Source organism: Zonotrichia albicollis, chromosome 1 (genome assembly GCF_047830755.1).
Source record: "Zonotrichia albicollis isolate bZonAlb1 chromosome 1, bZonAlb1.hap1, whole genome shotgun sequence".
Classification (NCBI taxonomy): domain Eukaryota; kingdom Metazoa; phylum Chordata; class Aves; order Passeriformes; family Passerellidae; genus Zonotrichia; species Zonotrichia albicollis.
The window spans coordinates 112626806-112643950 of NC_133819.1; the positions used below are offsets into that span (position 1 = coordinate 112626806).

The 17145-nt window shown below is 42.7% G+C and overlaps 2 protein-coding genes across 7 annotated transcripts in view; one reads left to right on the forward strand and one right to left on the reverse strand.

Moving 5' to 3' along the window:
• Positions 1-6083, reverse strand: part of LOC102065320 (ethanolaminephosphotransferase 1) — a 59329-nt gene extending 53246 nt beyond the window's left edge. The window contains exon 1 of one of the 2 annotated variants that reach the window (XM_074550608.1): positions 5983-6083. Coding sequence is in view for 1 of the 2 variants with exons in the window: in XM_074550604.1 (XP_074406705.1) it covers positions 5563-5619 (57 nt within the window). In the remaining variant the exon portion in view is untranslated. Of the gene's footprint in view, positions 1-5562; positions 5900-5982 lie in introns of those variants that run through there. The other variant, XM_074550604.1, reaches the window with a different exon arrangement.
• Positions 6084-11972: 5889 nt separating this feature from the next.
• The window catches only part of SPIDR (scaffold protein involved in DNA repair), a 196275-nt gene continuing 191102 nt past the window's right edge, over positions 11973-17145 (forward strand). For 4 of the 5 annotated variants that reach the window (XR_012582369.1, XM_074550682.1, XM_074550697.1 and 1 more), the window contains exon 1: positions 12066-12167. Coding sequence is in view for 4 of the 5 variants with exons in the window: in XM_074550682.1 (XP_074406783.1) it covers positions 12081-12167 (87 nt within the window). In the remaining variant the exon portion in view is untranslated. Of the gene's footprint in view, positions 12168-17145 lie in introns of all 5 variants that reach the window. The other variant, XM_005479279.4, reaches the window with a different exon arrangement.

Genomic DNA, 17145 nt, shown 5'->3' on the forward strand with positions numbered 1-17145 from the left:
TTCAGATAATATTTGGAATTAAATATTAGTGAAAAAAACCTAAAAATACTATGTGGAAAAAACCCCACTATATAATAAACATGTCAAGAAAGTACTCAATATACAAAAAATTGTCTATGTGCAATGAGAATTATTGCAATGACCATCATTAACTGTCTCTTAAGCAGTTCCAGGTAAGCAAATGAAAGTCTCTTCTCCTAAATTTTCAAAATCATGTGAACTCCTTTTGTTACCAGAGTAGAAAGCAAAACTATTGTTCAATTAAGGTGAACAGAACCCATGATTTTCCTAATCTCATAATTACACTTGTAGCCTTGGAAAAGCATAGGCTCGACAGAAATCCAGTCTTGTATCTGGGTGAATCCTGAACTTCCAGACACTAATTCACTAGATTACACTGAACACACTTTGCTCTTCTGGTATAAGTCAGTGTAAAAGAAAGAGTCAGACCTTGAAACGTGATCACCATACGTCTGATCTTGTTTCTCTAACCCTCCAAAATGAGGCCTGGGATGTAATTTGAGAGATCTTCTAGTCCAGAGCTTTCACCTAAGCAAGATCACGTTCAGTATACATTAAGGATGCAGATCAGTTTCCATGAGGTAATGGCCCCATTGCTTGCAGAAAGCAAACATGCCAGCACAGTAAAAGAAAATACATTGCCCAAAACTTTCATAAAAAGGTGTCAGCAACTGTTTGTTTATTAATACTCAACACTAGATTGTTGATCTTGCCTCAGAGAAATCAAGCCATTTCTTAAGACTGATAAAATGATTGCCCAATCCCCTTTAGTACTTGTTCCAGCAGGCCTTATTAACACAAGACTGACATAGCAGATGCCTTAAATTTCTCTTTGAGCAGCCAAAACTCACATCTTGTCTTTCTTTAAAAGGGCACTCTTTACTAGGCTCTTACTCCCACTTTACTCAGACTGTCTCACACAGTTCATCTTCTCTAAGCCTCTTGTTATTCATAATGTCATTCTGAGCACTGCAAACTGTGGCCAAAGCAGGCAGGACACATTATTCTACTTGATACCTGATCAGTACATCAGCTACAGGAGTAAATGTAACCCTTTGACATATTTATGACACTTCCAGCTTAAGATCTTTTTTCCCTTTATTATAACAGCCACAATGCTGTCAACACTCTGATCCCCTGGTGTCTTTCCTGCACTCTGTTGTCTCTTATTTTATGTTTTAAATGTTGATTTTCTTTCCCCTAAGCAAAACCTTGTTTACTGAATTTTTTCATATTGATTTCTGGCTATTATACCCCTTTTCCAAGTATATTTTAAATAATAAACCTATTCTTCAAAATTCTTAAGTATAGTGAAAATTTTATATATTCTCCCTTCTGTTACATAATGAAAGTATTGAACAGCAATGAAGTTCAGACAGAGAGGCAGCAGTGTAGGTTGATAGAACCTCCTACTTTGACAGAAAACTTCAAATGTTTCCATTCTCTTTGAAGAAATATTTTAAACTCTAAAATGCTTCAATTTTACAATTATTTCATCTTAATTACCTCTACCTACTTCACTTGTGAGAACATGGGACAGTAGCAGACCCCTCACTGAAATGATACTTCTTATACCTAATCTACTCTCCCCCTTCTTCACCACATCCCCTTATCCACACAGAGCTACCTGCTAAAAAAATGACTTAGAGGATAGAAACAGTGTGGACAAAACAAGATGAAAATGTGGAACCCCAGATGTCAATTTCTATTGCTGTCAAATTCTATTTCTATTGCTATTGATTTTTTTTAATCATCTTTTTCAGGCCTATTATTTGAGTCAAGCCTCTATAGTTTGTTCTTAGATCTCTTTTATTCTCAAACAGGATAAAGCAGCAAAGTTTTCTGGCTTGAAGAACCTCTGTGCCCAGGTACTGTGAAAAAAGGTGACTCAAGGCAAATATGCAAGGGAAATCCTAAGAATGAAGTGATGAGAAGAGACAATGGCAACATGAGCTCACCACTGAGCCTTAAAGCAGAATTTAGTTCTTTATTTACGCATTCTGGTAAGAAGGATAAAAATAAAGAACCAAATTCTGCTTTTATCTGTACTCATCACCTGGTTGTTCCAGAACAGCTTGTTTCCAACAGAAACCCAAGCAGGCAGAAAGAAAAGGTAGCTGTGAAATTCCATGGCTGCTCTTCTAGAACTACAAAATGCTGATAAAACATAAAAGTAGGAACAACATGATCCAAACCCTATAATTCAGGTTGGTTGTAGCTTTTTGGCTGTGTTGCTCCATGTCCTGGAGAACAGGACACAAACCAAGGATAAGAATCTTCTGTGATACAGTTGCAGCAAATCACCTGAGCATGCAACAGTCTTGAAATCAGCACCTGCCCCAGAAGCAAGGTGGCAGAAGTATCACAGCAGCAATACTCAGGGCTGTGTCTGAACTCTCTCATTGTCACATCCCCACCTGTTCTCAGTGCGCTTTTAAGCAGAAAAAGGAAAACTGAATCTCTAAATCCCCATTAACCAGTGGAATGAATGCGAATAGATTAGTAAAGTGAAATAGCTAGTCCTGAGGAGCCAGTGCCTGTGCTATAAGGATTTCAGAAGGTATCACATAAACTTGTTCCATTATAATACTAGGGACTGAATGTACTGGGGGTACTTTTGTGTTTGTCATCTGGTTTGGGTTCATTCTAAGGAAATGCATTTTTGTGCTCTGAGGTCACACTATGATGTAAGCCAAAGCTTGGTAATTGGGGAAAACTTGCTTCAAAAGCCTAACATCCATGGACCTAACATGTTAAAGGGTGCTGAAATCTTTGCATTCATTAGAAGTCTGCCATTCCCTTAGCAAAGAACTGTGCTGGTTTTGTTGCCAAGGCCCTCCTCCAACTGCAAACAGGAGACAGACAGTGCCTGAAACATACAATTGGAGCATTCATGGCAGAGAAATGAATTCAGCTGTGTGAAAATTTTGAAAATTGAACAGCATTTTTTTCAGGCCAAATTTACCTTTACAAAAGCAGTTGATTACACAAATTATTTTTTTAATCTGCATTATGCTCAGCAGATAAATTGTGCAAAGTATGGAGTATGTTAAGCCACTGAGAGTACCGCGAGTACAATGCTGCAGTGTGATGTACAACAGAGAGATGGATGCCACTAAATCTAAAGTTTTTTATGCACACTTCAAATCCAGAAGTGTTTTAGCTCAATATTGAATGTATCCTTTCAGAGATTACCTAGTTCTCCACAGGGCCAATGCTCATATCCCTCCACACTACCCCACACCTGGGTTCACCAGGAAACACAGGGCAGAAACAGCCAGGAGGTTGTAAGAAGAGGTGACCCACGTGGGCTGGGCACAGAGATCAGAGTTTAGCACCTGCTGAACAGGCAGCAAAGGAAGCAGCAATCTCCTCCAAGGGGCTGGGAAGCTGAAGGATGAGGATGCAGTAAGGCCCTAGGCTGAAGGGGAAGAGACGGCAGCCAGAGGCAACAGAAGGTTGAAGAGCATGTGTCAGGCCTAGGAGGTGGTGAGAACAAAGCTGTTGTGGCAGCCCCAGGTACGGGAGAATGAAGGACAAGAGATTGTGGTAATGATTAGTGTCTCCTTACTGCACCACTTTTGTATTTTGGAGTACTTTAAATCACTGTGAGCAGCATTTAGGAATAGGGAGAGCTGCCATCACCTGCCAGGTCCTCCTGCAACCTGGAGCACCAGGAAAATGCTGCAGATACCTGACCAGCTCAGCAGCACTAACCTCATATAGCTGTACTTCTCTGTGTGAAACACATGCCATTTGGATTTATTTATTTCCAAGATATTCCAGTCCCAAGTCACCTCAGGTAAAAGAAAACCATTTGATTTCATCTTTCTAAAGCCTGCACTTACTAGACTTTTTTTCAGAACACGGTAGAACAGATACTTCTTAAGTATCTGCGTTGGCTGATTCTTGTACTTAATTTTAGGGTAAAATTACCCTACATAGCTTCTTTGCAATGCTCTTGAGAAACCAATATATTCAAAATAAATTATTTGATATGTGATTCTCTCTTTTGGTAATAATTTATATCATAAGTATGGCACAATGATTACAGGTTTTTTTTAAAAATGTTGTCTTGATTATTCCTCATCTGCACTTGTTTGAAGCTATTTTCATTCAAATGATAAGAAAGAACGTAATACAAGCAGTCTCATATTTCTACTATGAACTCAAATAATTCAGGGAAGTTACTTAAATAACAACGTCCATTTATCCTAAAAATTGCTTTTTATTTTTCTTCCTCCTGATCTCAGTCAAGACTTCACCATTCAAGCACAGATCTGTGCAACTCATGCCCTCTGGCCAGAAGCAGCTGGCAGAATGTTTTACCCCACTCACATCGGAGACACACAAACAGGTTGGTGCATTTTAATTAGCTTCTGTGCATAACAGGTTCCTAGGAAGCAACCTGGAGAACACTCTCGAAGCCATATTTCCTCCACCTCCATTCCTGCTGAGGTGAACAGGCAGAACTGCTGGCCCAGGGAACGGAAGGGTTTGATAGGAACCAGGAAAAGCTGCATGCCCTGGCTGGAGCCCAGCCTGGGAAGGCATACAGTAAGAGCAGGAAGGCAAGAATCTTGGGGAGCATGGTGTAGGGTATTGCTTTGGCCAACTGAACATAAAATAAAAGGCTGAGTGTTGTGCTGGTAGATGCTGGTATGCCCCTCCTGCTTTTCACGAGGAAAGAGGTGAGGGTGTGTGAACAGGGTGGCATTGCCCATTTCAGACACCTGCACCTCAGCTGGCACAAACCTGGATGATCCCCGTACTGCATTCCCTGTAACTCCTAAGTCCATGACATAACACTGGTAAATATAAATATCTAATGATTCACCCCTTTACTGGCATTCTGCTTGCCTCTTACTTGCAAACATGAGGTTTAGATCAAATTATTTAAAGTAAGTTTTTCTTTCCCCCTCTGCTGGCTTTCTTATTTATTTCTCAATGCCAGAGCATTCCTGTGTCCGAAGGCTTTGCAGACAGCCAGACAAGAAGCATCACTGCGTGCTTTCTTACAGAAACACCGGATGCCTCCAAAACCACGCTGCTCTGAAACGGGCACAGCTTTTGCAGATACTTTTGTTGATACTTACTCAAAACCCGATTCACTCTGCCTCCACCGACACCTGCCGCCCCGCGAACCCCCACCTCCTGCCCAGGGCACGCACTCCATCGGAGCCGGGCACAGGTGGGGGTACGGGACATCCCCCTGCGGGCACAGACGGGGGTGCGGGACATCTCCTGCGGGCACAGGTTGGGGTGTGGGACATCCCCCGCCGGCACAGGTTGGGGTGCGGGACATCCCCTGCCGGCACAGGTGAGGGTGTGGGACATCCCCCTGCGGGCACAGGCGGAGGGAGCCCTGCGGACCCTCCAGCGGCGGAGGGATGGCCCGGCCGGCCGGGGCCGCATTCACAGCGGGGCTGAAACCCGGCCGCCCGAAGCGGAGCGCTCCGGAGCCGCGATGCCACTCGGGGCTGCCCGTCCGCTGCCCGCCCTCCCTCCCGGTCCCGTGGCTGCCTCGGGGCTGCCCCGTACCTTGTAGTGTCGGAAGCCGTGCAGCTGCGGGCCGCTCACATAGCGCCACCGCCACATCGCCGCCCTGCCCTGCGCCGGCACCAAGGCACGGAGGGATGGCAGCGATGGGAGGACGGCGGATGAGGGAGGCGGCGGGGCCGGGGGCGGGCGGAGGGCGGCTCCCCGGCCGCGCCCCGCGGGCTGGACCTGCCCCCGGCTCCGGCATCCGCGCCGGGGCTGCCCGTGGGGCTGGCTTCGGGCTGGCTCCCGGCTGGCTCCCGTGGGAGCGGGCGGCTCCCCGCGGCCCCAGGACGCTCCGGTGCCCGCCTGCCAACAGGGTGAATCTCACACCCGCAATGACCTCACGGCACCAAGGCACGCCGCGGAATCGCCTCCAAGCTGTTTTTCTCGCTACGAGTCTATTGAAGTTGCCGTACTTACAGAATCACCTCCGAACTGTTTTTCTCGCTACGAGTCTGTTGAAGATGCCGTATTTTTTACAGCGTACGGGAGAGAGGACGCGCCCGTGAAGGCGCTATACAAAACAACGCTGAGTAACAAAAGTAAAACGTGCCAAGTAACACCACACAAACAATGTTAAGTGCTGCCTTTCAAAGACAAGTGACACTGAGGATTAAGGTTTATCTTTGCATTCCAACAATAATCTGAGTCTTGTCTCTTATTATTGCACCTGCACTGGAGCCTGCCACACCACATCAGTCAGCAGCGCACTCTGTGCCTCCTGATTTCCAGGGAACTGAGGCACTGGGATAGGCAAAAAACAACCAACCAACCAACCAAACAAACAAAAAGGACTGGAAAGCATCAGGAGTAATGTTTCAGCTGCAAACGTATTTCAGCATATGGTATGACACCTTGTGTTACCTTTGCTGTATGCTACTGGGAGAGAGAGTTGAAATCATACACATCAGGGTCTGAGATTTTATGGACCAAATGGAATCTATCCAGAAAGCAAATCAATTAAAATCCATTACTTGCACCCCACGAGGCATCTCATCTATTGTGAGAGTCAGTGTTATTTTACAAAGTGGGCAGGTTTGATAGGAATTATGCAGAAGTTATGATCGTTAAGTGCAAACTGTATGCAATGGTTTTTGTTCTGTATTGTTAATTACACATTAATCAATTGAGATGTGCTTACACCTGCATTCTGCTTTCAGCAGCAGCAGTGGCTGAACTTCTGCTCTTGAAAACAACCCAGAACTTTAATACTCAGCTTCAGGTTACTGAGTTAAAAGCTTGATACCAGTTAAGAAAGCTTAAGTGTATGAACTTTAGTTCATGAGCCAACTCTAATTTTAATTGGTGTTCACAGCCTGAATTTTGATTTGGGATCCCCTCCATTGTTATTATCACATTTTAAAATTGTGTTATGCTATTGAATTAATTTACAAGGGTACATAAAAAATTCACGATGTGTACTATACTCAGTGCAGCTTTTTAGTGCAAGTTACTAAAACAGGCCAAAGCATTTTAGAATTATCACTTTCACTTCTTATCTCTAACCTTAGAAGCCACAAACATGAAAGCAGAAATTTGTCTAAACATATATTAGGAGTATGATGAACAGTAGTAGAAAAGGTGTTTCCTTTTCTGGAAGGTAGAAGGTAGGCAAAAAAATATTTTTTTCCCTTTGCAGGCTCCTAGGTTTATGTCAAAAATATATAGATACAGAAGATATAGCAGACAGAGAATACAAGTTTTATTTCCTATTCTCTCAAAACTATTTTGGTGATAAGTGAAACACAAAAAACCCCTCAAACCCTCACAAATACTCCACTAAACATGGACTGTCAAAGACTGCCTACATGTGAAAATGCAATTGCTCAAACTCGTACTTCAGCATGTTCCATGCCTGCTAACGAGCACATCAAAGGAGGCAGCTTAAGTTATACTAAAGAGCAGGAAACAGAGGGAAGTATGGAATATCACAGAGCAAGCTGAGACACAAGTAGCATGGGGTTTGAGAATACTGTGGAAATTGTACTGATCTGTGCCACTATAGGACATGAAATAACATGATATGGACACGCAGCTCTCTCAAGGGTAAGAAGAGAATTTTTAATTTCTGACTCCAACATTTATAGATTTCCAAAAGTAAGAGTGGATTGGAGGGTGACAGTGCCACCTCTCCAATGACACTGGACAAACAAAATCAAATTTCAGTCCATCAAATTTCTCCTCCTCCATAAAAAATGCAAAACCATGAGTTATTTACATAAAGTGTGTGAGAAAGTTCGTTACAAGAATGTAAACACCAGAAGGCTTAGAAAAACTTTAAAAATCAGAGCGACAGATCTGCTAGCTGTTGATTTAAGGAATTTCCTTGATTTAGGCATCATGGTTCCTATGAATAGTTGGCCTTTAAGACCACACAGACAGACCAGCCAAGCCCAGGTGCAATCCAGGCTCAAGACATGTGCTTTACTGTTACACTATCCTGTCTCCATGCACGCCAGAATGGTAGGCAAATAGATGAGGGCTCAGGATGGCCCAGAATAAATAATAAATACATTATACACATGTGCGCGTGCACACACACACACATATATAAAGTACAAATAACCAAATAAAACCTTGGGTTTTATTATTCTCTCTCTCTAAGTTATAATAATAAATTCATGATGATGGAGCTTCTTGGATAAGGAAGACTGCCTAGTATGGCAACTTTGATTTTTAATAATTTATTGTGTCTTGTTTATTCCCCACCCTAAAGCTGTGTGCTATGCAATAGCCTTTATCTAGAAGGCATCTCATAGCACATTCCTGCCTACTTCAAGAAGTGAAAAAAAGCAGAAAGAAATCATGTAGAGACCAAACCCAAAATGACCAGCTGCCAAAGCAGTAGAAGAAGGAACTAATGTATTACCCTACCCACTCTTTAACATACTACTTTCCCTTGGGCAAGGCATTTTTCAGGAATAGTGTTTGTAAAATCTTCAATACAAGGGTACACCACAGTCATGATTAGGCCAAAGTAGTATTAATACTAGACCTAAAAGAGGAAATTCAATATCTGGAGTTACTAAAATTTATAAAGTTCAGTGTTATTGGCCCCTCAGTAATTTTAAAATCTTGTTGAATTAAATTAAGAGGAAAAATTTTCATGGCAGTAAACTGGTCTAATGATTGAAGTTTAAAATATGTCACTTTTCTCCAGCTCTGAATATGGGCCTGCATTTTTTTCTCACCAGCCAGAGCCAAAAGAGAGTATTTTTATGACAGATGTACAGTTTCAGATTGGAAAATATTATTTTATTTGCACTAATCCCATTAAACTACAGAGGCGCCTCGTAAAAAGTAGGCAAATATGTTTCCCAAATGTTACTGTTTGCCAGAAAGTTATGTGCTCATACTCCTTTTATAGCACTGACACAGAGAAATAGCAGGAGATGAGAAAAATGTCAGCCACTGCAAGTTGCCAGGGGAGCACTTGGAGCTGGGATGAGCTGGCTTAGGCTCAGGGAGCAGCCAGGACACCCCAGGGGCTGGAGCCCCTCCTGTCTTTCAGACCCAGGGGCAAGGGCTGCCAAAGAGATGCTTCCTGGGTGTGCTGATTCATTTAAAACCTTTTTTTTTGCTTTTGATTCTTAAATGATCAGCTATTAATTTTTAATTTGTGCGAATGTTAGAAACTGACTCTTTGATCCACTGCAATCTGGCATCCCCTGAGGGGTTTTGTGGGGTTTTTTTTTCCCCCATTTCTTCCACAGTTCACAGCTCGCCTCAGCATAGTGATGCACTGTACTGTGAAACAGTACAATTCAATTTAAAGTGGAACTGACATTGTAGCTTGAGGATTAAGAAGATTTAAGTGTTTCATGTTACTTCCTAAAAAAAAACCTTAGAAGGCCTGGAATGATCAAACTGCCACACAGTCTGCAGAAGAAAATGTTATTTTGGATCTAGACTGTGATCTGTCTAGCCTAGGCCTTTGGATGACCTCTTGCCTGACAAACTCATAAAACCTATCTGAACCCGAAAGACAGACTCTAAAATATTTGATGAGTTTTTCCTCACCTACTTCATCTCAGTTCGGTGTCTGGGATACTTGTGACTTTTAAAACTTTCCTGAAGGAATGACTCAAACCAAAAACCTTTTTCTGTGTTTGAATTTGACATTGTCTATACCAGACTTTGTACACTGAAAAGCTTTTAAAGCTCTAACTTAATGCTCTGTAAGAGGAAATGAATCCATAAACCCATATTAGAATGAAGGACGGGCACATTCAATCAATATAAACAAGTGTTCCAAACTTCAGTAATTTAAGCTTCCTTACCTTTAACTCATCTGTGTAAAATACTTTCTGTTTCTTTGAAAGAGTTCTTTCTACATGTGGATTAAGGAACATTGGTGCAATCAACAGCACCACCAGCAAATAAATTTCCTTTTTTTCTGGATTTCACTACAGAAATAAATTTTTATTGCTAACAGAAATTGTACTGTTTTCATAGAATTTTCATGCAACAAAAATACAAAAAGTTCACAATTTCTTAATGTTCCCTGAGCAGCAGTAGATTTGATCTCAAGTGCAAATACAGTCAATAAGTATATCAGATAAAACAATGGACTCAAAACATTATTTAAGCCTGTGGAAACACAGATATGCTTGTAGATGTAGTTGAAAAACCAGTTCTTCAAAAAATAACCAATTATGTTAATTGTTACTTCCAAAATATGATGCACAGAAATTTTTAACAGACCTGAAGTATAGCGTATGGTATTATGAAATTTCAGCTTTTGTCAAGAAGCTTGGCTTTTATTATTCTTTCTTCACATTATTTCTAATAATGAAATGGAGACATTATTTTTTTAAAAGCTGCAGCTCTGTTTTAGTTCATGTGGTTTTCTCACACACTTCCTCTACTTCCATGTCATTTCAGGACTTGTTTGTGAAGAATGTGAAAACAAACAAAAGGAATCTATAGATTGGGGGAATTGGAATTCTTGGAAGGAGTTTATGTACAGAGAAAACACACTCACTAAAGTAGGCCAGACTTCTGTGGTCCATTTCCTGTGGTTCAGCTCTAACATAAGATTATTTAGCTAAGCAATGCAATAACATACTTTTTTAAAAAAACCTACCTTGAGGATATATAATAGCATTAATTTGTCAGTCAGGTAATTTCAGAAGAAATACTGCAAGTTTTTGGAAGGATGAGAACCCGGTGCTTTTAATTCTGTTTTGAATATAAAAATCAAAGGCAGTATGGGATTTGGATGATGATGTTTCTGGCTCTTCTGTTTGCAAAATGCACTTTAATTATTGGCAGTCTTATAAAGGGAATGCCAGACAGGTATTTGCCATGGGGTGCTTTGAGAAAAATACAAACTGAATTATAGACAGATATATGTAATCAGGGCTCAACAATAAAAATGCAGTCATGTAGTACTTTCTATCAAAATGTAAGTACTTTATAAATTCTAATCGAGCTATGAGACACAGCTACCTTATTTTGCAAAGACTGTTTATTATTACTTGTGTTTAATAGCAGCACTGACAGCCAAGGTGACCTTGTCAAGAACCTACACTAAGCAATATAAAATAACCTATCTGTAAAATATAAAATATAACTGTCCTTTATAACTAATATAAAAATAACCATCCTTTTCTGCCAGTGTTTCCACTTGCACCAGTAAAACATTTGCAAAATGATCAGCCTTTTTTCCTTCTGTTAGCTGTTTCTGTTAACTTATCATTTTAAGGAAGAGAACGTCCATGCAAAGCAGTTCCAATTCCAAGTCAACATCTCAGCACTGACATTACTCTTTTTGCCAGTACATTTATCGGCTTTTGGTCAGGAAATTTTAAAAATTTTATTTTAATGGTGTCACAGTAATATTTTTCATCAAGTGCCTTGTGCTTAGACATTACTTGCTTGGGTGTCTAGGCAGTGTTTCCATCCCTGTGCTTTCTTTCCTTGCGGTGTTAAACACTCATTTGAGATTTACTTCTGAGTGAACCCGGGTATCGGGAAGAATGCATGAGTGACCTTGGCTACAATGAAGGATGCAGCGGCGAAACCCAGGCTGAAAAACTTCGCAGAGAAGGGCAGAGCTCAGATGTCGCTCTCCACACCATACCCTCAAAAATCAGCGCTGCCAACTCAGTCCTTGCCCTGGGCAGAGAAGAGACGGCCCAGTTCACGGCAGCCCCCTCGCCCGCAGCACCCCCAGCTCCGCCTGGGCCTCGGGGCAGCTGGGCAGGGAGGGCAGGAGGGCGGCGGGGCCAGCACTGCCGTTTCCCGCCGGGAAATGCCCGCCGGCTCCCGAGGAGCGCTCCCGCACCGCCCGGGACCACCGGGGCCATCAGCCCGCCCCCGGCGCGCGCGCCCCGCGCCCCGCCTTCCCGGGAACCCCGCCCTGCTGCTACGTCACCCCCGCTCTGCCCAATCAGGAGCCACGGCCCCGGCGGCGCCAAAGCTGCAAAGGGCGGGCGCGGGCCGGGGGTTCCCTCGGCCCCGCCCCCGGTGCTCCCCCGCCACGTGACCGGGGACGCGGCGCCGCGCCGGGGGCGATGCCCGGCGGGAAGGGGAAGGTACCGGCGGCGGGACGGGAGGAGAAGGGGCTCGGCCGGGCCGGTCAATGCTCCCTGGCCGCGCTGGTCAGTGCTCCCGGGCCGCCCCGCAGGGCCGAGCCGTGCCGCTCCCCGCGGCGGCCTTGCCGTGCGCCCCGGCCAGCCGCGCCTCCCGGCTCCGTTGCCAGGGGTGGGGGTGGCTGGTGGTGGTGTTGGTGGCGGCAGAGCAGCAGCAGCAGCAGCAGCAGCAGCCGCCGCAGCAGCCGCCGCGCTGTGCCCTCGCTGCCCGTTCATATCCGCTCCAAGGCGGTGCTTGTGCCGGGGCCCCGCCACGCTGGAGCGCGGGGCGGGAGCGCGGGCTCTTCCCGCGGCGCTGGTGAGCGCGGTTGCGCAACACCGACAGTGAGATCTACAGCGGCACGGCTGCACCGGGGCAGCGGCGAGCCCGGCCTGCTCACTTGGCCGGCGGGGAAACGTGCAGGGAGAGTAAAACTTGAGAGGAAAAGAGAATTGTGGGAATTGGCCAGTCCTGTTCTGAGCAGCTTCGCTTCCTTGTCTGGGAGCGGAGGGAGGAGAGGCTCCCCGTGCTGCTTTTCTGTCCCTTTCCTTTGGTGATTTGCTTGGTGCATTGGCTGTTCCCCGCAGAGGGGCCATTGGGATGTGCTGGCTCTGATTAGCCGTGCTTAGGCTAATGTTGGTGTACTGCTGAAAGAGGGACTGCAAGTGTTGTTTGACATATAGGGCTGGCAAATTACAGATCTGGTTCCTAAAGAAGTTCATCTATACTGGTGTGCACATTCAACTGCTTTTTAAGTATAAGCCTATTTAAAAGAAATTTTAATGGAAGAAAATGTCAACAGCTTTAAAAATCCTACTAAAAAAAGCTTTAAAATAACCTACTATATTTCACGTAAATTAATCTGTAAATTGACACTACACATGTTTTCTTCTGAAAGGCTTTGCATTCTTGCCTAGTGAGAAAATGCGCACTTAAGTGAAACAGGATTTAAACAACTCTTGTTGCAATGTGGTAACAGCCTGTGATAATAGTAACTCCTTTTGCTGACAAAGATAATGTTCCTTATGAATGAGAACTTATACTGATCAAGGGAAAATAGAGCACTTGCTGGCTATTAATTAAATTTATTAAAAACCCGTGCTAACCTGAGATGTAACAAAAATGTGTGATACTGTTACTGTATCCTAAACATTTTGGATAGCTTAATTTTCTGTAAGCTTTTCTAAAATACTTCTCCTTTAACTGTTTTCATAGTTTGCAGATTTCTCTCCTGCTACTTGGCACTAGTTGTTAATGCAAAGTATACTTCAATAATGTTCTTATTCCAGGACAGTTGTTTTTTTCAATGTAAGCATATAGTAATTTAAGTTCTTGTTTAAAAAAGAATAGGTTTAAAATTCCTGTCATTCAAATGGTAATCTTATATATGTTAGTATAAGTCATTGAGGATAGTATTTTATCTAGTGTAGTAAAAATCATGAGCACCAAGAAAGGTTTTGAAAGAATGTTTTAAAAATTTTGGTGTCACACATCAATAGCAATGGGAAAATTATTTTAAGATTTTAATTTGGTTTTAGTAGTTCTTTACCATGAGAGTAGGAGGAGGTATGGTGTGGCAGGTTATCATTGCTGTCATTGACTGTGATTGTACAGTATACTTTTTTGTTTCATGAAGGATTACAACTTGATGAGGACTTTTCTCGGGACCACATGTGTTCTTGTGAGTCATCTTTGGAAAACATGCATACTGATTTTCACAGGAGTGAAAAAATAATCTTCATTGGAAAAAAATACAAACCATGACTTTAAGTCTGTAACCTTTATTTGAATGCTCACTTGAGAGTTTACAATGCAAGAATGTTTTCATATTAAATTAGAACTTTTCTTTTTATCTAGGCATTAAAAGCAATAGTTACACTGTTAAGAACTCCGTATCATGAATATGGTGCTTTGCTGAAAATGAGGTTTCTGTTGTCAAATTTGGTTTTATACTCTCTTGAAATTGGAGTTTTGAAGGCCAGCACAAGCTGAAGTGTTTTAGTTGGAGTATTTTCGTGTGAAACTGATGAGAACAAAGGTGAAAGAGGAGGATGGCTGTTGGTCAGTGTTGGCTATTTGCATACTTTTGCGTGATTGCCCCTGTCAGGTTTGTTTTTTTTAGTATGAAAAGTCTCTGGCAAGTAGAGCTGTGATTTTCAGTACTTTTTCATTCTGCTCTGTTCAGGAAGACTGTAACAGTTGTATTTGAATAATTCTGACTGATGTTTAAGTGGCATGACTGATTTTTGGATTTGAAGGCCAGCAGCAGTAGGAGCTCATGTAGTGAAATGTTTTATCCCTAGTTTTCTCCTTCAGCTTATGTTGCTTTTTGTGTTAGAGAAGGTCAAAGAAATACTACTTGCATATGAGGTAGAGATTGTTTTGGGTCATGTGTTCCTGGGGGCTCTTCCTGTGGTCTTTGAGGTAGCCCCAAAGCAGTGGGATTATCTGAAGTGTAAAGGGTGTGTAGTGAGTAGCCTTTGAGCACATGGTCCCAGTGACTTTATACAGAGTGTTTCTGGCTAACAAGTCTTGGGCATAAGTAACCTCACAGATTGGTTGAGTGGAGATGTTCTAACTAGGAACATCTATTTAAAAGTGAAATCCAACACTCCAGCCCCTTACTTGCAGTAGACTGCTATATAATCATTATGCATTTTCATGGTTTTTTCAGTGTGTGCCTCCCTTTTCCTCACACCTGCACCCATGTAGGCTGACTTACCCCATTACTCCTTTAGTTATTTCCAGTGAGATAAAGGTAAGGTTGCTTGCCATGCCCTTTATGAGGGGGTCTTGGTCCTAATTCCGCTAATGCCAACAGGAGTAACTCAATTTTTTTTTCACTCATTTAGAAGGAACCGCTCCATAGACAAAATGCAATGCTTTTGGGAGCAGAGGTCAAAGCAATTTCTATATGAGGTAGCCATCCTAGCCTTCCCCTTTGGAACTCAAAATATCAGAGTTCATATTTTGGCTTCTGACACCTTACCCAATTTACAAGGTTTTTTGTCTGACTCTGTTTTGTAATAAATTTTGGTTTTGTGATGTACATGCAGGTCTACATGCTATAGCTCTTTTGAGCCTGATTCAGTGTGTTGTTTTTTTTTAAATTCCAGTACCTTGTTTCGAGACACTTCATGCATTCCTTTAATAAATTACACAAGTTTTTTGTGTGCCCCGTTTTTATTTCAGATTAAAAGAAAATGTTTATTAACCTTGTGACTCAAGATTAAAAGAACTCACAGTTGTTGCTGCATTTCTTTGGGGGCAGCACAGTCTTTCAGATTAGCTGAATTATAAATATTTACTCCTGAGAATAAGTTTCTTAAAATGTTAGTTTCTCTGTTGCTGTGAAGCAGGCTGGAGCAGAAGCAAAGAGCCTTTAAAAATTGACCTTTCATGCCAGCAGATGTATTGCTGTGACAGAAGTCCTTGGACACCACCCCTCTGTGCCAAGGTGGCTTTGCAGGGGAAGGGTGACAGTGCTGTCCCCAACATTGGCACTGTTCCCAGCATGTCTAAAGGCAAAGAGCCAAACAGAGGCCCTGCAGGCTGCTGGCCCTCTCAGTAACTGTGGATTGAAGCTCTAGGGCCAGTTTCTTGAAATCACATCAAATATTTATATGGAGAGATTTAAATTGACAAGGAGTTTGGGATCCGGTAATTTGGCTCTGGAGGTTTTTTTTGTGGTGGTGTTGTTGTTTTTTTCCCAATTTTTGAGAAGACTTAGAATGTGGGAAATGGTGGCAAGATATTTGTATTAAAAATATGGAACTCAAAGCCACTGCTGTCGGTATCAGCAATCATAAGTCCTTCTCTTTTGTTTTCTTCCAAGTGGAGTCTGCCAGAATTTGCAGTAGCTGAGGAATATCTCATGTAAAAGGTGTATTTCTTCCTTGGTTTGGGACTTTGGGGTCTGTTTTCTCAGTGCTTGTAGTGGTTATAAATTTCTGTGTGGTGGTAGCAGAAGCTCTCAGATTTTCTTGAATCTGGGGAGCAAGATGCATGGTGAAACAAAGAGCTAATTTACCAGAACTGTCCACAGTACTGATGGTTCTTCAGGTTGTAATTAAGCTGCCATGGTGTCAAGCAGCTGCTGGACTGGTTCCACTGATGCTTGTATCCTTTCTTGTGCTGCTGCACCAGCTGTAGATAACAAGTGCTTCTTCCCAAAGAAGTTTTCTGTCAGTTTAGTTAATCATTGCTGTGTCTGCACACAGAGTCTGGTGAATGCAAAGTGCTGGGAAAGGAGAAGGGGAAGAGGGGACTCCAGTTGTTTCTGGTTTGTCAAGGAACCACCTGCCCTGAGACAGCTCTCTAGTGCTGCTCTGAAAACCTGAGCAGCCCTGCCTTTAGTCAGGCCAAGGAAGTGCAGGGTTAAATAAAACTCTTCTGCTGTTAAGTCATCAATTATGAAAAGTCTCCTTGCCTGTCACAGCCATGACTGTCTAGTGCACTGAATTTCAGTTGTTTAAAAGTCACTTCACTTCAGATTGGACACTAAATAGAAGTGTAACCATCTAAGCATAAGCATAGCTATTTGTTCTACTCAGTTTGCTTTTTTAGCCTTGTCACCTGTCTGCACATCCTTTCTATTTGCATCCTAACCCATCTTACTTAGGGAGAGGGAGTTAACACATAGCCTTTATCCTGCTGATTTTTATATGGTGTCCCCTTCCCAAATCTTGGCAATTGTGCAGCAGTGGCTGTGTGTCAGCTGCCACGTTCTGCTGTTCATCCCCTGCCTCTCGTCACACTCTTTCTTTCCTGTGTTGGTATTGGACAGCACTGAGAAATTGAGGTTTGCTGTCTGTCAGCAAATGTCATGATATTAAGAATAGCATGAATGAGAAGCTTAACAGAGAGTAACTCCCTAGCTCTGTGTTTATTAAGCTTGCTAATAATAGAAGTATATTACAAAGCCTGTTTCCTGCAACTCTTTGTGCATGCAATTATGTGCACTTATTTTCACTTATTTGCAACCATCTCTGCTTTTAACTGACCATC